This window comes from Oncorhynchus clarkii, chromosome 5 (genome assembly GCF_045791955.1).
Source record: "Oncorhynchus clarkii lewisi isolate Uvic-CL-2024 chromosome 5, UVic_Ocla_1.0, whole genome shotgun sequence".
Taxonomy (NCBI): domain Eukaryota; kingdom Metazoa; phylum Chordata; class Actinopteri; order Salmoniformes; family Salmonidae; genus Oncorhynchus; species Oncorhynchus clarkii.
This window is the reverse complement of record NC_092151.1, coordinates 48,438,143-48,459,134: the sequence shown is the minus strand read 5'-3', so window position 1 is coordinate 48,459,134 and position 20,992 is coordinate 48,438,143. Positions and strand designations below refer to the sequence as shown.

The 20,992-nt window shown below is 44.5% G+C and overlaps 1 protein-coding gene across 2 annotated transcripts in view; it reads left to right on the top strand.

The window, feature by feature from the left end:
• Positions 1-20,304, top strand: part of LOC139408955 (neurogenic locus notch homolog protein 1-like) — a 75,091-nt gene extending 54,787 nt beyond the window's left edge. For both annotated transcript variants that reach the window (XM_071153486.1, XM_071153484.1), the window contains 13 exons: positions 1,356-1,488; positions 1,868-2,125; positions 2,277-2,389; positions 2,818-3,389; positions 3,704-4,144; positions 4,354-4,499; positions 10,057-10,270; positions 10,348-10,438; positions 10,662-10,824; positions 15,031-15,329; positions 15,620-15,767; positions 17,587-17,684; positions 17,964-20,304. In XM_071153486.1, coding sequence (XP_071009587.1) covers positions 1,356-1,488; positions 1,868-2,125; positions 2,277-2,389; positions 2,818-3,389; positions 3,704-4,144; positions 4,354-4,499; positions 10,057-10,270; positions 10,348-10,438; positions 10,662-10,824; positions 15,031-15,329; positions 15,620-15,767; positions 17,587-17,684; positions 17,964-19,220 — 3,933 coding nt within the window. In that variant the 3' untranslated portion in view covers positions 19,221-20,304. The remainder of the gene's footprint in view (positions 1-1,355; positions 1,489-1,867; positions 2,126-2,276; positions 2,390-2,817; positions 3,390-3,703; positions 4,145-4,353; positions 4,500-10,056; positions 10,271-10,347; positions 10,439-10,661; positions 10,825-15,030; positions 15,330-15,619; positions 15,768-17,586; positions 17,685-17,963) is intronic.
• The last annotated feature ends 688 nt before the right edge of the window (positions 20,305-20,992 follow it).

Sequence of the window (20,992 nt, the reverse complement as noted above, 5' to 3'; positions counted from 1 at the left end):
GTAAACCTCTGACCCACTGGGAATGTGATGAAAGAAATAAAAACTGAAATAAATCATTCTCTGTAGTATTATTCTGACATTTGACATTCTTAAAATAAAGTGGTGATCCTAACTGACCTAAGACAGGGACTTTTTACTAGGATTAAATGTCAGGAATTGTAAAAAAAACAGAGTTTAAATGTATTTTGTTAAGGTGTATGTAAACTTCCGACTTCAACTGTTGTCCCAACACAAATCTAGGGTTGCTAGAGACGCGACCCAGTCGTTCAGTCTTTTTGTTCTGTATCTTTGGACGTGGCCCAGTCGTTCGTTCTAAATGTTCCATTGCCATACTGGCTGGCAGCGTTCTTATCCCTTATTTGCTAGCTAGCCAACTACGGCTAATTTACAGTCACGTCAGAAGTGCAGCCAGAATAACAGCAAAGTAGCTGCATTTGCGTTTGTTTAAGCTGTTTTCTATTGACATTTATTTGGATACATCCATAACAATGAGCTAATGAGGCATGATTTCGCCTGACATAGAAAATGTGATCATTTGTCAGGACACTATTGTTCAGAGGAGCTAGCCAACAACAAAGCTACAGTAATACAATCACTTCAAACTGAAGCTGGAAAGACTGCAAATTACTTTTTTCAATATATATATTTTTGTATATATCCATAAAAATGATGCCAGCTGATTCCAGATTTTGAATGGCTGAGAAACGCTGTCTTCCTGTCTGTTTCGTCCTGACCCCCGACATGTTCATTACTATGGGACAGCAGGAGATTGAATTTCAATATTGAAACAGTGTTGCAAATGTTGGAGAGATAGATGGCAATGTTTATACAAATATCTGCTGTTGAAAGCAAAATGTTGGTTTAAAAGAAATGTGTGATAATGTCTAGATGCTTTTTATAGTGGATATCAAGTTCATAAATTGCCTGGCTGGGCTGATGAGACAAGCATTTTAACGTCATAGATTTAGCAAGTGGTAATTTGTGGAACAGACACCGGCTGAAATAGGGTTCTAATCAATCATCATTCAAGATTAGAACCACCCGTTGTATAATATCAAGTGTATGGACCAGGGTCTCCTTTGAGTAGGGTTGCAAAATTCTGGAAACTTTCAATAAATTCCCAGATTATCCAGAAATCCAGGTTGGAAATCCGGAATCCTCCAACCACGATTTTGGGAAAATCTGGGAATTTATTGAAAGTTTCCAAAATTTTGCAACCCTACTCAAGGGAGACCTGGTCCATACACTTGATATTAGAACAGTGTGAAAGTAGAGCAATGCTGGGTATCTTGAATCGTGTTTAAGATAGTACTTAATTTCTCTGGTATTTGAATGGTTTTGGTCCGGTTTGTCAGTGTCTTCCTGGGTACCACGGGGTGAACTGCTCCAAGGAGATCAACGAATGTCTGTCTCAGCCCTGTCAGCATGGGGGCACCTGCATCGACCTCATAAACACCTACAAATGCTCCTGTCCCAGAGGAACACAAGGTACACATTAGCACACACACACACACCAGCCATCTCATAAAAATCTCTATGAAGCTCTCATCCGTCTACAGTCTACCACTGAAAAACAAGCACAGAACAGTGAGTAGCAGCATATTAGTCATGTAGAACCATGCAGTAGTAGTGGAGCTCTATGCTAAATTACATAGAATTAGATGTAATCATGTTCTTCCGTATTTCCTGCTTATTCCCTCCTGATTCCGGGAGTCCTCCAACCTTGATTTCAAGATAATCTGGAAACGTCTTGAAAGTTTCCAGAATTGTGCAACCCTACTCAAGGAAAACCTGGTCCATACACTTGATATTATACAAATGGTGGGTCTAATCCTGAATGCTAATCCTCAACCCACCCTTTCCCCAGGCATTCACTGTGAGATCAACCTGGATGACTGCAACCCCTCTACAGACCCTCTGACCAATGAGCCCAAGTGTTTCAACAAGGGTCAGTGTGTGGACAGAGTGGGGGGCTACCACTGCATGTGTCCCGCTGGCTACGTAGGGGAGCGCTGCGAGGGTGACGTCAACGAGTGCCTGTCGGACCCCTGCGACCTGCGAGGCTCCTACAACTGTGTCCAGCTCACCAACAGCTACCGCTGCGAGTGTCGCACTGGATACACAGGTACTGACCATACCCTACGCACCTCAAATAAATTGGATTATTCTGTGTTTATGACCGATTGACACAACAATGCAAAAAAACACATTGTCCACACATTTGTAATGTACATAAATAACACACATCGTTTCTCCCCCTCTCTTCTCAACTCCAGGCCAGCGCTGTGACAAGGTGTTTGATGGCTGTAAGGGGAGACCATGTAGGAACGGAGGAATGTGTGCAGTGGCCAGTAACAACCCCGACGGATTCATCTGCAAATGCCCACCGGTGAGCACATTTACATTTTAGTCATTTAACAGATAATCTCATCCAGAGCAGTAGTGAGTGCTTACATTTGTGTACTGGTCCCCGTGGAAATCAAACCTACAACCCTGGCATTGCAAGCGCCTTGCTCTACCAACTGAGCCACACTCCACTGACCAGACAACAAACTGTGGACCTCACCCTGGCCATAATGGCAACATGTTCCCCATATAGAGAAAAGGGAATAGGGTGACATTTGGACAGCCCCTAGTTCCCTATGTATTTATAGCCACAATCTCATTAAGCATCATTATTTATGTGTTTGATTCACTTTCAGTCTCTTTTTTGTATATCTTTGTGGAAAGGGAGCGTTTTGGCAATGCAAAGTAAATGTGTGTACCAACAGACTGTTTTAAGGTACAACCTCATCTCACCGATCTCTGTCTATCCAGGGTTACACAGGCTCCTCCTGCGAATACGACTCACGCTTCTGTGGTAGCCTCAACTGCAGAAATGGTGGCACCTGTGTCTCTGGCCACCTGAGCCCTCGTTGCTTGTGCCCCACAGCTTTTACCGGCCCTGAGTGCCAGACTCCCACAAACAGCCCCTGCAATGTCAACCACTGCTACAACGGGGGCACTTGCCAGAGAACCCCCGATGCACCCTTCTTCCACTGCAGCTGCCCGAACAACTTCAATGGCCTGCTCTGCCACATCCTTGATTACTCCTTTCCCGGTGGGTTCGGCCGGGACATCACACCACCACCCGAGGTAGAGGTGAGCTGCGAGATCCCGCAGTGCGACGAGTGGGCGGGCAACCACATCTGTGACTCGCTGTGCAACAACCACGCCTGCGGCTGGGACGGTGGCGACTGCTCGCTCAACTTCGATGACCCATGGCAGAACTGCTCGGCAGCTCTGCAGTGCTGGCGGTACTTCAATGACGGGAAGTGCGACGAGCAGTGCAAAAGCCCTGGGTGTCTCTACGACGGCTTCGACTGCCAGGGACAGGAGGGACAGTGCAAGTGAGTCTCAGTCCGGCTCGAATTCCTATATCCTGTGTTCCATCTCAACCTCTCACTATCTCACTATGCCCAGTCTCAAACCTGTTTCACTCTCAGATGATTATTAAAACATATTAAACCATGTAAGAAGGATGATATGTTGTGTTTGTAAGAATAATGAACATTGTCTACTTCCAACTCCTTACAAGTCTACCTATGCAAGTAATCTTTTCTAACCTACCTAGTTTTCTATCTACATGGCGACCTCATCCAAGTCCTCTGTCTTTAGTTAACTTAAGTGCTAATCCTAATATTGACCATGTTAATCTCCCCAGCCCGCTGTATGACCAGTACTGTAAGGACCACTACGCGGACGGCCACTGCGACCAGGGCTGTAACAACGCAGAGTGCGAGTGGGACGGCCTGGACTGCGCCAACAACATGCCCGAGAAGCTAGCTGATGGCCACCTGGTCCTTGTGGTCCACATCCCCCCCGAGCAGCTAAAAAATGGTTTGTCCACGTTCCTCCGTGAGCTCAGCAGCGTTTTGCACACCAACGTGGTGTTCCGGCGTGACGCAAACGGAGAGCCCATGGTGTTCCCCTACTATGGCAGCGAGCAGGAGCTGGCCAAGCACAACGTGAAGCGTTCCACCGACAGCTGGCCTGACTGGGCGGTCGTGCCGGCCAACATGCTCGGTCAGGTGAAGGAGAGCGTGGGGTCCATGGTGAACCTGCCCCGCCAGCGCCGAGAATTGGACCTCATGCAGGTCAAAGGGTAGGTACACACACTTGTTCATTTTGTTATACATTGATTGCTCAGTCACACGCATTCAATTGCTCACTCAGACATTACTTGTTGAGTCTTTCCAAAGAATTTTCCTTAGATTAGATATTTGAGAGGAGAGTCAGAAGTTGACCTGATTGGTCAAGTGAATCCTTTCCTTCCCTATTATTGGTTGAATTAACTCTCCCCTTCTCTGATAGGTCGGTGGTATACCTGGAGATTGATAACCGCCAGTGCTACCAGCAGTCCACGGAATGCTTCCAGAGCGCCACCGACGTCGCCGCGTTCCTGGGAGCGCTGGCCTCCAGCGGGAACCTCAATGTTCCTTACATCGAGGCAGTCACCAGTAAGAACCAACATACAGTCTCTCAAGCTGAAATACTCTCCATTAAAAAATGTCTCTCCTTCATGATGACTGAAATTATGAAAATAGGCTAATAACTACTTTAATGCTTGTGATTTAGATGATGATGGTGACTTTATATGTATCCATTAGGAAAAATGTGTGTCATACAGCATGCCAATATACAGATATTCACAGACCGACGTAGAGCACATACAGTTGAAGTCGTAAGTTTACATACACCTTAGCCAAATACATTTAAACACAGTTTTTCACAATTCCTGACATTTAATCATAGTAAAAATCCCCTGTCTTAGTGTTAGTATCACCACTTTATTTTAAGAATGTGAATTGTCAGAATAAGGATTCTAAACCTTCCGGCGCCGACAGAGATGGTCGCCTCGCTTCGCGTTCCTAGGAAACTATGCAGTTTTTTGTTTTTTTTACGTGTTATTTCTTACATTAGTACCCCAGGTCATCTTAGGTTTCATTACATACAGTCGAGAAGAACTACTGAATATAAGATCAGCGTCAACTCACCATCAGTACGACCAAGAATATGTTTTTCGCGACGCGGATCCTGTGTTCTGCCTTACAAACAGGAAAACGGAGTGGATCTCATGCAGCGACCCAAAAAAACGACTCCGAAAAAGAGGGAAACGAGGCGGTCTTCTGGTCAGACTCCGGAGACGGGCACACCGTGCACCACTCCCTAGCATTCTTCTTGCCAATGTCCAGTCTCTTGACAACAAGGTTGATGAAATCCGAGCAAGGGTAGCATTCCAGAGGGACATCAGAGACTGTAACGTTCTTTGCTTCACGGAAACATGGCTCACTGGAGAGACGCTATCCGAGGCGGTGCAGCCAACGGGTTTCTCCACGCATCGCGCCGACAGAAACAAACATCTTTCTGGTAAGAAGAGGGGCGGGGGCGTATGCCTTATGGCTAACGTGACATGGTGTGATGAAAGAAACATACAGGGACTCAAATCCTTCTGTTCACCTGATTTAGAATTCCTCACAATCAAATGTAGACTGCATTATCTACCAAGAGATTTCTCTTCGATTATAATCACAGCCGTATATATCCCCCCCCCCAAGCAGACACATCGATGGCTCTGAACGAACTTTATTTAACTCTTTGCAAACTGGAAACCATTTATCCGGAGGCTGCATTCATTGTAGCTGGGGATTTTAACAAGGCTAATCTGAAAACAAGACTCCCTAAATTTTATCAGCATATCGATTGCGCAACCAGGGGTGGAAAGACCTTGGATCATTGTTACTCTAACTTCCGCGACGCATATAAGGCCCTGCCCCGCCCCCCTTTCGGAAAAGCTGACCACGACTCCATTTTGTTGATCCCTGCCTACAGACAGAAACTAAAACAAGAGGCTCCCACGCTGAGGTCTGTCCAACGCTGGTCCGACCAAGCTGACTCCACACTCCAAGACTGCTTCCATCACGTGGACTGGGATATGTTTCGTATTGCGTCAGATAACAATATTGACGAATACGCTGATTCGGTGTGCGAGTTCATTAGAACGTGCGTTGAAGATGTCGTTCCCATAGCAACGATTAAAACATTCCCTAACCAGAAACCGTGGATTGATGGCAGCATTCGCGTGAAACTGAAAGCGCGAACCACTGCTTTTAATCAGGGCAAGGTGTCTGGTAACATGACCGAATACAAACAGTGCAGCTATTCCCTCCGCAAGGATATCAAACAAGCTAAGCGTCAGTACAGAGACAAAGTAGAATCTCAATTCAACGGCTCAGACACAAGAGGCATGTGGCAGGGTCTACAGTCAATCACGGACTACAGGAAGAAATCCAGCCCAGTCACGGACCAGGATGTCTTGCTCCCAGGCAGACTAAATAACTTTTTTGCCCGCTTTGAGGACAATACAGTGCCACTGACACGGCCTGCAACGAAAACATGCAGTCTCTCCTTCACTGCAGCCGAGGTGAGTAAGACATTTAAACGTGTTAACCCTCGCAAGGCTGCAGGCCCAGACGGCATCCCCAGCCGCGCCCTCAGAGCATGCGCAGACCAGCTGGCCGGTGTGTTTACGGACATATTCAATCAATCCCTATACCAGTCTGCTGTTCCCACATGCTTCAAGAGGGCCACCATTGTTCCTGTTCCCAAGAAAGCTAAGGTAACTGAGCTAAACGACTACCGCCCCGTAGCACTCACTTCCGTCATCATGAAGTGCTTTGAGAGACTAGTCAAGGACCATATCACCTCCACCCTACCTGACACCCTAGACCCACTCCAATTTGCTTACCGCCCAAATAGGTCCACAGACGATGCAATCTCAACCACACTGCACACTGCCCTAACCCATCTGGACAAGAGGAATACCTATGTGAGAATGCTGTTCATTGACTACAGCTCGGCATTCAACACCATAGTACCCTCCAAGCTCGTCATCAAGCTCGAGACCCTGGGTCTCGACCCTGCCCTGTGCAACTGGGTACTGGACTTCCTGACGGGCCGCCCCCAGGTGGTGAGGGTAGGCAACAACATCTCCTCCCCGCTGATCCTCAACACTGGGGCCCCACAAGGGTGCGTTCTGAGCCCTCTCCTGTACTCCCTGTTCACCCACGACTGCGTGGCCACGCACGCCTCCAACTCAATCATCAAGTTTGCGGACGACACAACAGTGGTAGGCTTGATTACCAACAACGACGAGACGGCCTACAGGGAGGAGGTGAGGGCCCTCGTAGTGTGGTGTCAGGAAAATAACCTCACACTCAACGTCAACAAAACTAAGGAGATGATTGTGGACTTCAGGAAACAGCAGAGGGAACACCCCCCTATCCACATCGATGGAACAGTAGTGGAGAGGGTAGCAAGTTTTAAGTTCCTCGGCATACACATCACAGACAAACTGAATTGGTCCACTCACACAGGCAGCATTGTGAAGAAGGCGCAGCAGCGCCTCTTTCAACATCAGGAGGCTGAAGAAATTTGGCTGAAGAAACTACCTGCCCTCCAGGACACCTACACCACCCGATGTCACAGGAAGGCCAAAAAGATCATCAAGGACAACAACCACCCGAGCCACTGCCTGTTCACCCCGCTATCATCCAGAAAGCGAGGTCAGTACAGGTGCATCAAAGCAGGGACCCAGAGACTGAAAAACAGCTTCTATCTCATGGCCATCAGACCGCCACCACTAACATTGAGTGGCTGCTGCCAAGATACTGACTCAACTCCAGCCACTTTAATAATGGAAATTGATGTAAAAAATGTATCACTAGCCACTTTAAACTATACCACTTTCATGTTTACATACCCTACATTGTTCATCTCATATGTATGCAACCTCAGGAGGCTGAAGAAATTAGGCTTGTCACCAAAAGCACTCACAAACTTCTACAGATGCACAATCGAGAGCATCCTGGCGGGCTGTATCACCGCCTGGTACGGCAACTGCTCCGCCCTCAACCGTAAGGCTCTCCAGAGGGTAGTGAGGTCTGCACAACGCATCACCGGGGGAAAACTACCTGCCCTCCAGGACACCTACACCACCCGATGTTACAGGAAGGCCATAAAGATCATCAAGGACATCAACCACCCGAGCCACTGCCTGTTCACCCCGCTATCATCCAGAAGGCGAGGTCAGTACAGGTGCATCAAAGCTGGGACCGAGAGACTGAAAAACAGCTTCTATCTCAAGGCCATCAGACTGTTAAACAGCCACCACTAACATTGAGTGGCTGCTGCCAACACACTGACACTGACTCAACTCCAGCCACTTTAATAATGGGAATTGATGGAAAATTATGTAAATATATCACTAGCCACTTTAAACAATGCTACCTTATATAATGTTACTTACCCTACATTATTAATCTCATATGCATACGTATATACTGTACTCTATATCATCGACTGTATCCTTATGTAATACATGTATCACTAGCCACTTTAACTATGCCACTTTGTTTACATACTCATCTCATATGTATATACTGTACTCGATACCATCTACTGTATCTTGCCTATGCTGCTCTGTACCATCACTCATTCATATATCCTTATGTACATATTCTTTATCCCCTTACACTGTGTATAAGACAGTAGTTTTGGAATTGTTAGTTAGATTACTTGTTGGTTATTACTGCATTGTCGGAACTAGAAGCACAAGCATTTCGCTACACTCGCATTAACATCTGCTAACCATGTGTATGTGACAAATAAAATTTGATTTGATTTAATAGTAGAGAGAGTGATTTATTTGAGCTTTTATTTCTTTCATCACATTCCCAGTGGGTCAGAAGTTTACATACACTCAATTAGTATTTGGTAGCATTGCCTTTATATTGTTTAACTTGGGTCAAACGTTTCGGGAAGCCTTCCACAAGCTACCCACAATAAGTTGGGTGAATGTTGGCCCATTCCTCCTGACAGAGCTGGTGTAACTGAGTCAGGTTTGTAGGCCTCCTTGCTCGCACACGCCTTTTCAGATCTGCCCACACATTTTCTATAGGATTGAGGTCAGGGCTTTGTGATGGCCACTCCAATACCTTGACTTTGTTGTCCTTAAGCCATTTTTCCACAACTTTGGAAGTATGCTTGGGGTCATTGTCCATTTGGAAGACCCATTTGCGACCAAGCTTTTACTTCATGACTGATGTCTTGAGATGTTGCTTCAATATATCCACATCATTTTCCTTTCTCATGATGCCATCTATTTTGTGAAGTGTACCAGTCCCTCCTGCAGCAAAGCACCCCCACAACATGATGCTACCACCACCGTGCTTCACAGCTGGGATGGTGTTCTTCGGCTTGCAAGCCTCCCCCTCCAAACATAATGATGGTCATTATGGCCAAACAGTTCTATTTTTGTTTCATCAGACCCGAGGACATTTCTCCAAAAAGTACGATCTTTGTCCCCATGTGCAGTTGCAAACCGTAGTCTGTCTTTTTTTATGGTGGTTTTGAAGCAGTGGCTTCTTCCTTGCTGAGCAGCCTTTCAGGTTATGTCAATATATAGGACTCGTTTTACTGTGAATATTGAGTATTTTGTACCTGTTTCCTCCAGCATTTTCACAAGGTCCTTTGCTGTTGTTCTGGGATTGATTTGCACTTTTCCCACCAAAGTATGTTCATCTCTAGGAGACAGAACGCGTCTCCTTCCTGAGCGGTATGATGGCTGCATGCTCCCATGGTGTTTATACTTGCGTAATATTGTTTGTACAGATGAACGTGGTACCTTCAGGCATTTGGAAATTGCTCCCAAGGATGAACCAGACTTGTGGAGGTCAACAACAAAAAATTCTGAGGACTTGGCTATTGTGATACAGTGAAATAATCTCTGGAAACAATTGTTGGAAAAATGACTTGTGTCATGCACAAAGTAGATGTCCTAACCCACTTGCCAAAACTATAGTTTGTTAACAAGAAATTTGTGGATTGGTTGAAAAACGAGTTTTAATGACTCCGACCTAAGTGTAAACTTCCGACTTCAACTGTAAGAATTACATACATAGTACAACAGTTGTCCCCATTCTGACATGCTGTACTCTCCCTGCCCCTCTCTCCCAGGTGTGCAGCCCACCCCTGCATCCTCTGAGCTATACCCAATGTACGTGGTGTTCCTGGGGCTGGCTGTACTGGGCTTCATCTGCCTGGGGGTGCTGGTGTCACGTAAACGCCGACGGGAGCACGGACAGCTCTGGTTCCCTGAGGGCTTCAAAGTTTCTGAGCCCAGCAAGAAGAAACGCAGAGAGCCCGTAGGAGAGGACTCTGTGGGACTCAAGTATGTGCGTGCGTGCGTGCGTGTGTGTGTGTGTTTTCATGTGTGGCTATCTAACTTGTCTTTTCTACGTCCATCAGGCCACTGAAGAACATTTTGGACATTTCTCTGATGGACGACAGCCAGAATGGATTGTGGGGAGAGGAGGAGCCAGACTCGAGACGCTTTAGGGTAAGAGAGCATCTGAAACCTACACAGACCATGTACTACCACTAAATGTATAAAATTGTGTACACATCTGGAAATTGTTGAATTAATGTTAAATACATAAACACATAATTGCCTTTGCCTACATAATGTGTATTGTGTGGTCACAGAGATTGTGTTTCCCTGTATTCATTTTTTTAAATTATTTTGTACGATAGTTGATGGACCATGTTTGTCTCTGTGTTAGTTTGAGGAGCAGGCCGTGTTGGACCTAGATGACCGCACTGACCACAGACAGTGGACCCAGCAACACCTGGACGCGGCTGACCTGCGGATCCCTTCCATCGCCCTCACGCCTCCCCAGGGAGAGATCGAGAATGACTGCATGGACGTCAATGTCCGAGGCCCAGGTGTGTGAGGATCTCCCTCTGCTCTTTTTTATCTCTATATACAGTACCAGTCAAAAGTTTGGACACATCTACTCATTCCAGGGTTTTTCTTTATTTTTACTATATAATAATAGTGAAAACATCAAAACTATGAAATAACACATATGGAATCATGTAGTAACCAAAAAAGTGTTAAACAAATCAAAATATATTTGAGATTCTTCAAAGTTGCCACCCTTTGCCTTGATGACAGCTTTGCACACTCTTGGCATTCTCTCAACCAGTTTTATGGGGTAGTCACCTGGAATGCATTTCAATTAACAGGTGTGCCTTGTTAAAAGTACATTTTTGGAAATTCTTTCCTTAATGCGTTTGAGCCAATCAGTTGTGTTGTGACAAGGTAGGAGTGGAATACAGCAGATAGCTCTATATGGTTAAATACCAAGTCCATATTATGGCAAGAACAGCTCAAATAAGCAAAGAGAAATGACAGTCCGTCATTACTTTAAGACAGGAAGGTCAGTAAATCCGGAAATTGTCAAGAACTTTTAAAGTTTCTTCAATTTCAGTTGCAAAATCCATCAAGCGCTATGAAAACTGGCTCTCATGAGGACCGGCATAGGAAAGGAAGACCCAGAGTTACCTCTGCTGCAGAGGATAAGTTCACTAGAGTGACCAGCTTTAGAAATTGCAGCCCAAATAAATGCTTCACAGAGTTCAAGTAACAGACACATCTCAACATCAACTGTTTAGAGGGGACTGCGTCAATCAGGCCTTCATGGTTGAATTGCTGCAAAGAAACACTACTAAAGGACATCAATAAGAACAAGAGACTTGCTTGGGCCAAGAAACACGATCAATGGACATTAGACCTGTGGAAATCTGTCCTTTGGTCTAGAGTCCAAATTTGAGATATTTGGTTCCAACCGCCGTGTCTTTGTGAGCCACAGAGTAGATGAACAGATGATCTCTCCACATGTGTAGTTCCCACCGTGAAGCATGGAGGAGGAGGTGTGATGGTGTGGGGATGCTTTGCTGGTGACACTGTCAGTGATTTATTTAGAATTCAAGGCACACTTAACCAGCATGGCTACCACAGCATTCTGTAGCGATATGCCATCCCATCTGGTTTGCGCTTAGTGGGACTATCATTTGTTTTTCAACAGGACAATGACCCAACACACCTCCAGCCTGTGTAAGGGCTATTTGACCATGGACCGTGATGGAGTGCTTCATCAGATGACCTGGCCTCCACAATCACCCAACCTCAACCCAATTGAGATGGTTTGGGATGAGTTGGACCGCAGAGTGAAGGAAGAGCAGCCAACACGTGCTCAGCATATGTGGGAACTCCTTCAATACTGTTGTACAAGCATTCCAGGTTTCTGTCATCAAGGCAAAGGGTGGTTTCTTTGAAGAATCTCAAAATATAAAATATATTTTGATTTGTTTAACACTTTTTTGGTTACTACATGATTCCATATGTTTTTTCAAAACCCTTGAATTAGTAGGTGTGTCCAAACTTTTGAATGGTACTGTATACATTCACTCCCTTTTCTCTCTTCTCTCTCTGTCTTTCAATTCAATTTATGGGATTTATTGGCATGGGAAACATATGTTTACATTGCCAAAGCAAGTGAAATAGGTAATTAACAAAAGTGAAAGAAAAAATATTAACAGTAAACATTACACTTTCAAAAGTTCCAAAACAATAAAGACATTTAAAATGTCGTATTCTGAATATATACAGTGTTGTAATGATATGCAAATAGTTAAAGTACAAAAGGGAAAATAAATAAACATAAATATAGGTTGTATTTACAAAGGTGTTTGTTCTTCACTGGTTGTCCTTTTCTTGTGGCAACAGGTCACAAATCTTGCTCATGTGATGGCACACTGTGGTATTTCAACCAATAGATATGGGAGTTTATCCAGTTTTATTCTTTGTGTGTCTGTGTAATCTGAGGGAAATTAACTCAGCAAAAAAAGAAACACCCCTTTTTCAGGACCCCGTCTTTCAAAGACAATTCGTAAAAATCCAAATAACTTCACAGATCTTCATTGTAAAGGGTTTAAACACTTTTTTCCATGCTTGCTCAATGAACCATAAACAATTAATGAACATGCACCTGTGGAACAGTCGTTAAGACACTAACAACTTACAGACGGTAGGCAATTATGTTATGAAAACTTAGGACACTAAAGAGGCCTTTCCACTGACTCTGAAAAACACCAAAAGAAGATGCCCAGGGTCCCTGTTCATTTGCGTGACTTTGCCTTTATTTTGGTTTGTTTGTCAATTAGGGTGTGCAGGGTGAACACATGGTCTGTCGTACGGTAATTTGGTAAAATGCCAATTTGACATTTGCTCAGTACATTTGCTCAGTACATTTTTTGCTGAGGAAATGTACGAGTCTGCTGTTAATGATAATGCAGAGGATTTTCCCAAGGTTGCTGTTGACGCATATCCCACGGTAGTTTGTCTCCACTTTTGTGAATTGGGGTGATCAGTCCTGGTTCCGAATATTGTGGAATATGCCAGAGCTGAGGATGATGTTAAAGAGTTTAAGTATAGCCAATTGGAATTTGTGGTCTGTATATTTTATCATTTCATTTAGGATACCATCAACCCCACAGGCCTTTTGGGGTTGGAGGGTTTGTATATTTTTGTCCTGTAGTTCATTCAATGTAATTGGAGAATTGTCTTTAATAGTTGATTCTAAGATTTTTATTTGATCATGTATATGTTTTTGCTGTTTGTTCCTTGTTATTGAGCCAAAAAGATTGGAGAAGTGGTTTATCCATACATCTCTGTTTTGGATAGATAACTCTTCGTGTTGTTGTTTGTTTTGGAGTTTTCCAATTTTCCCAGAAGTGGTTAGATTCTATGGATTCTTCAATTACATTGAGCTGATTTCTGACGTGGTGTTCCTTATTTTTCCGTAGTGTATTTCTGTATCGTTTTAGTGATTCACCATAGTGAAGGCGTAGGCTCAGGTTTTCTGGGTCTCTATGTTTATGGTTAGACGACAGGTTTCTCAATTTCTTTCTTAGGTATTCTTCATCAAACTATTTGTCATTGCTGTTCATTTTCTTAGGTTGTCTGCTTGACATTTTTAGATTTGGTAGGGAAGCTGGGAGGTCAAATATACTGTTTAGGTTTGCTACTGCCAAGTATTCACCTTCATTATTACAGCGAAACATTTTGTCCAGGTTGTCTAGAAGGGATTGATTTTGTTATTACCTAATTGTTTTTTTGGTAGATTTCTACACTATTTTCCTTCCGTCTATAGCATTTGTTAATATTATTCAGTTCCTTTGGCTTTGATGCCTCATGATTGGGCAAAGCTCTGTTCAAGGAGTGTGATTTTTCTGTGATCTGATAAAGGTGTCACTGGACTGACTGAACGCTCTGAGAGACTCTGGGTTGAGGTCAGTGATAAAGTAGTCTACAGTACTACTGCCAAGAGATGAGCTATATATGTACCTACCATAAGAGTCCCATTGAAGCCTACCGTTGACTTTGTACTTACCCAGCGTCCGACATAGCTGCAGGAGTTGTGACCCGTTTTTGTTGGTTATGTTGTCGCAGTTGTGCCAAGTGGGGCATGTGGGGGAGGGAATGCTGTCACCTCCAGGTAGGTGTTTGTCACCCTGTGTGCTGACAGTGTCAGGTTCTTGTCCAGTTCTGGCATTTAGGTCGCCACAGACTAGTACATGTCCCTGGGCCTGGAAATGGTTGATATCCCCCTCTTGGATGGAGTAGCTGGAGGACGTCTGATATGGGGGGCCTATATAGTGTCTCTGTCATACCCCCCTGTCACATGACTTGTTTAGAAGTAACATTAAAGATGTCCTCCAGTGATACAAAAAAAATGTAATCCTGTTGAAATGGGATATCCCACGTATAAATAAATTGAAAGTGCACACACTAAAGGGTAAATAAATATGTTATGAGAAAAATAATGTTTGTTAGACACAACTGCAAACTTCAAGGAGTAGGGCATTCAATGAGTTGGTCTGATGGGAATTTGTGATGATATGGCCTCCCCCCTTGCTTGAGGAGCAATAACTAAAACAAAAGAGCAAAGGCCCACACCCCCATGCCCACCTATTGTTAAGTAAATCAGGTGTTAAGTGAGGTGAAAGGGAGACTGGAGTGCCACTCAGTATTTGCCCTTTGTCCTAATGTGTGTTTTTTCTCTCTATCTAATTCCCATCTCTCAGATGGTTTCACTCCTCTAATGATCGCATCGTGCAGCGGAGGAGGCTTGGAGACGGGGAACAGTGAGGAGGAGGAGGACCCTTCGGCTGAGATCATCTCTGACTTCATCTACCAGGGTGCCAACCTGCACAACCAGACGGACCGCACAGGCGAGACCGCTCTTCACCTGGCTGCCCGCTACGCCCGTTCCGACGCCGCCAAGCGACTGCTGGAGTCCACCGCCGACGCCAATGTCCAGGACAACATGGGGCGCACTCCACTGCATGCCGCTGTCGCTGCAGACGCACAGGGAGTCTTCCAGGTACCAGAGTTCTCTATACTACTACAGTACTCTAGTAGTGCTACATACTTAGCATAGTGCTACTCTGAAATAGTAAATACATTCATTTTATATGCCACTTTTCATTTGTGGACTATCAAAATGCTTTTCTATAGCATGTGCAAAACGGTGCATTTTCGTGAATTGAAAATGCTATTATATACACGATGCCATATGTAGCATTCCCTATTACCAGTTAAGCATTTGGACTTTGCTCTCAGATTTAGCCTGTACTGTACATGTTCACTAAAGGTGTCTGTCTTTTCGTTCAGATTCTGATCCGGAACCGGGCAACTGATCTTGACGCCCGCATGCATGATGGAACAACTCCTCTGATCCTGGCTGCCCGATTGGCTGTGGAAGGCATGGTGGATGAGCTTATCAACTGCCATGCTGATGCCAACGCCATCGATGACTTTGGTAGGTTACAGGCTGACCACACTGTGACGCGAGCGTTGCAAAATAAATGTAGAAATCTATATTATTCAATTATTGCACCCACACTGCGCGCGCCAACGAATGTATGCGTCGCCAAGGGCTAAAATAGAGGTCAGTTCTATTTGTGACGCAGATTGCGCTGCAAGTCCTGCCTCTCCCATCTCCACATTGGTTATACCCACGTGGGTGACTGAAGATGAGGTCAGTGGCGGTAATGCACCTAATTTATGAAAGTTGCCAATCGCAATAGAAGGTCAAGAGAAGAAAAAGCCTGGAAGGATGAGAAATGACTAGAAACGATTCAGTTATGTGTGGAATAATTTGTGGAGTAGAGGACCTTGTGCGTTTCAGGTAAAATAACAACTCAATGTTTATATCCCAGGACAAATAGCTAACAACAGCAAGCTATCTAAATAGGATAAATTAGCTAGAAAGTGCAAGCTAGCTAGCTAAATTGCCATAAATGTTTGTTTTTCGACCTTTCCCCAAACTAATATAATTGGTTCAGAGTTTGTTTTAATATTTTAACCTGCGTGTCGTGATCGCGTTTGGTGGAATACACTTATGCACGATGGCGCACGCGCGCAGCCGGTTTGGGTTCCGTGTTACACTGAATTTACTTTGGTTCTGTTCACATCATATCTCCCACACAGTGTACTAAGGGAATGGGTGTCATTTGAGATTTGCCCTTAACCTCTAGTGACACCCCATCCCGTGAACGGGACCATTGTCAGCATCTGACACTAATTAGCATAATGCAACGGACATAAATATTCCTAGAAAATATTCCTCTTCATGAAAATCACAAATGTCACAAATATATTGAGACACAGCTATAAATATGCTTTACAGTCAAAGCTAGACAAGCATTTGTATAAGTTTATCGATAGCCTAGCATAGCATTTTGTCCAGCTAGCAGCAACTTGGTCACGGAAATCAGAAAAGCAATCATATTAAATCGTTTACCTTTGAGCTTCAGATGTTTTCACTCACGAGACTCCCAGTTAGATAGCAAATGTTCCTTTTTCCCAAAAATATTATTTTTGTAGGCGAAATAGCTCCGTTTGTTCTTCACGTTTGGCTGAGAAATCGCCCGGAAATTGCAGTCCCGAAAACGGCGAAAAAATTCAAAATTAGCTCCATAATATCGACAGAAACATGGCAAACGTTGTTTATAATCAATCCTCAAGGTGTTTTTCAAATATCTATTCGATAATTTATCAACCGGGACTGGTGGCTTCTTAGTAGGAGAGAGAGAAACAATGGCCGCATTTGTCCTTTACGCACCAAACACTATGAGAGACTTCAGCTGACCACTGACACAATGTTGACATTCAGGCTCATTTTTCAAAATAAAAGCCTGAAACTATGTATTGTGACACTGGACACATTAGGGAAGCCATAGAAAAAGTAATCTGGTTGATAGCCCATTCACTGCTCAATAGGGACGCATAGGAACGCAGAGTCTTCTAAATAAGAGTCCCTTCCTGTTTGGATTTTTCTCAGGCTTTCGCCTGCAACATCAGTTCTGTTATACTCACAGACAATATTTTTACAGTTTTGGAAACTTTAGAGTGTTTTCTATCCTAAGCTGTCAATTATATGCATATTCTAGCATCTTGTCCTGACAAAATATCCCGTTTACTATGGGGACATTATTTTTCCAAAAATGAAAATACGAAAAAGGTCAACCGGCTGACCCATCTTCATGGACTATGGCCCTCATGGTCTAAGAATGTGCAGGTTATTTGCTTTTGCATTAAATTATCCATCCTTTTATTTATTTTAATTTCTTATCCAGGTAAATCTGCCCTTCATTGGGCTTCAGCTGTCAACAACGTGGATGCTGCCATGGTGTTGTTGAAGAATGGCGCCAACAAAGACATGCAGAACAATAAGGTGAAAAACATGGATAACACAAACATGGCTCTTACATATCACACTAGTTGACACACTAGTGAAACTACTATTTGCCAACTTGTGTAGTTATGTGTGTAATTGTTATATGCTCAATGGTGTATTTCGAAATGTTGGAAAAAAATACTAAACGCTCATTTTGGTGCAATGCCATTCCAGTAAATGCCACCATTGTTCAAGGGATCAAAGAATAATCACAATCGAATGTAAAATAAAGTATTGTACAAACATTTTCTCACACACTGTTTGCTGTCTCTCTAGGAGGAAACTCCTCTCTTTCTGGCAGCCAGAGAGGGCAGTTATGAGACGGCCAAGGTACTGCTGGAGCACTTTGCCAACCGTGAGATCACCGACCACCTGGACCAGCTGCCCCGGGACATCGCCCAGGAGCGAATGCACCATGACATCATCCGTCTGCTCGATGAATACAACCTGGTGAGGAGCCCAGGGCTCCATAATGGGACCCTGAGTGCCACTAACCTGTCTCCTCCTCTGTGCTCCCCCAACGGATACCTGGGCAGCCTCAAGCCCACCGCCCCGGGCAAGAAGGTCCGCAAGCCAGGCTCTGGAGGGAAGGATGGTGGCAAAGATATGAGGATACGGAAGAAGAAGTCCCTGGACAGCTCAGCCGTTCTCTCGCCCGTCGACTCCCTGGAGTCGCCCCACGGGTACCTGTCCGACGTGGCGTCGCCACCAATGACATCGCCATTCCAGCAGTCTCCGCCCATGTCTTTCAACCACCTGCAAGGCAGTGGAGACAGCCACGTGGGTCAGATGGGCATGGGCAAGGGGCAGGACATGGGGCGTATGCCCTTTGACCCGAACCCTCCCCGCCTGTCCCACCTGCCTGTTTCCAGCCCCGGCAGCCAGGGAACCATCACTATGGCCATAGGCGGAGCTGGGGGAAGAGGACAGTGTGATTGGCACTCCAGGATACACCCGGGTCTCGGGCAGCAGGGTGGCTTTAACCAAGGCCTTCCCATGTCCCACGGTATGATGGCTCCCCTCCGCGGGGTCCCCACTGCCACCCTGTCCCGGATCATGGGCTACCAGGGCCTGCAGACCAGCCATCTGGGCACGCCGCCCCACCTCATGCAGCAGATGCACTCCCGGCAGAACCCGCAGCTCCAGCACCAGAACTCCAACTCCACCACGGCTGGCCAGGTCCTGAGCCAGAGTTTCCTGAGCAGCGAGCTGAGCGGCTCGGACCTGCAGCAGGGCAACGGGGTGTGTCGCTCGGTCCCCATCCACACCATCCTCCCCCAGGAGACCCAGATTCTCGGCACACAGTTCCTCACCCCACCCTCCCAGCACAGCTATTCCGGCCCAATAGACAACACACCCAATCACCAGCTGCAGGTGCCTGACCACCCCTTTCTAACTCCCTCCCCCGGATCCCCTGACCAATGGTCCAGCTCCTCTCCACATTCCAATATGTCTGATTGGTCAGAGGGCATCTCCAGTCCTCCAATGAGTTTGCATTCTCAGATGGGACTTATCCCTAACCAGTTTAAGTAGAGTGGACAGAAGAACTCGTCAATATGAAAACAAAATAAAAAATACTTTTAAATGGACAATGGACAAGAACATCGGACCTGACTGAAGATTCTCCTTTTTTATTACCAATTTTTATACTAACGACAATAACTGTTTTTTTTATTTTTTTATTTATGTACTTTTTTGACATGATATAAAGAAGATGCTTTTATATTTCTGCTTTTTTTAAATTGGAAGGGAACCTGGGCTGTGTGTGCGGGGAGATTGGGGACAGGGCGTCAGGAAAGGAGTATGTCTATCTACCGTGACGCAGAGGCTACTGACTATGCGAACACTGGCTATTTATTGGTGTCTTATGTTGCTCTCATCACTGGATCGTGCACCAATTTTCACTGTTTTATTTTGGGAGTGCATTGTCATTATGATGTTTTGTATAATATATTTTTCAGGGGAATGTTTGTTGTAAAAGTTCCAGTATTAATTGATTAGATGTATAACCTCATCTTTTTTTTAACTGAAGCAAGTTTGTTACTGAACTACAATCCATTAAGTCTTAACACTGAGGATGGATGATCGAACCTGTGTCTTAAAGTGTGACCAAAATGCCACCCCTGTCAGTTTAACGGTTGTTGTTTGCGGTAAAAATTAGTTTGGGGGATTAGAATGGGACCAGATGAGTCCCACTGGGAAACTGTGTTAACTGAAAGTGCAACGGTAAGTTCATCCAGGACATGAGAGAACTTAAAGAAAAATTACATCTTACACATGCCTTATTCTACAATGGTGTGTCACTGTTATTTTGCTCCTTTGAAGGCAAAAATGTCATCTTTGGTGAGATTCCCAGTGAGTATCTTCTAAATCGAGGATGCTTTTTGTGTGTGTATGAGAGAAAGGAGGTAGTTCTTCTTGTGTGTTTGATGACATCACCTGCGCTTTGTGGGGAGCATGGTATAGGTGTCTGTTATGTCACATTTATAAACTAGATCAGAGATAAGTGTTTTAAGAAATGTCATTCAATGGTCTATGGACATGCAATGTTTGCAAACAATAAGTATTTCCTGTCAAATATCTTCTTGATTCAATAAAGGGCACTGTTGAGCTTGCAGTTATGGATTACATTTTATTATTTATTAACGGTTACATTCACACAATAATGTGATTGACTAACCACAATAGATGAATATAACGGTTTGATTAGAACGTTTCCGTAATAATCCTGTTTTACATGGACACATCTGAAATCAGGCTACCTGATGGGACTTTGATAAATGCAGGAAATCTCATTGTAGCCTATAGATATGAAATTGATTTTTTATTTTACCTTTACATTTTAGTCATTTAGCAGACACTCTTAAACAGAGTCACTTACAGTTAGTGCATTCATCTTAAGATAGCTAGGTGGGACAATCACATATCACAGTCATAGTAAGTACATTTTTCCTCAAAGTAGCTATCAGCTAAGTCAGAGCTAGTAAGGGGGAAATGTATTGTTTTCTCTTTTTTCAACCCGACTACATGTCTGTGTGTCAGAAACAATAATGCAGTGCCAAGTTGAATCATAACCTTATGATGCACTGCATTATTGTTTCTGACACACAGAGACACAAAGGACATACACAGTTTACTAGGTACACCCATCTAGTACCTGGGTCGGACCCACCTTTGCCTCCATAAACAGCCTGAATTCTTCGGGGCATTCTACAAGATGTCGGAAACGTTCAACAGGGATGTTGGTCCATGATGGCATCACGCAGTTACTGCAGATTGGATGGCGGTACATTTATGCTGTGAAC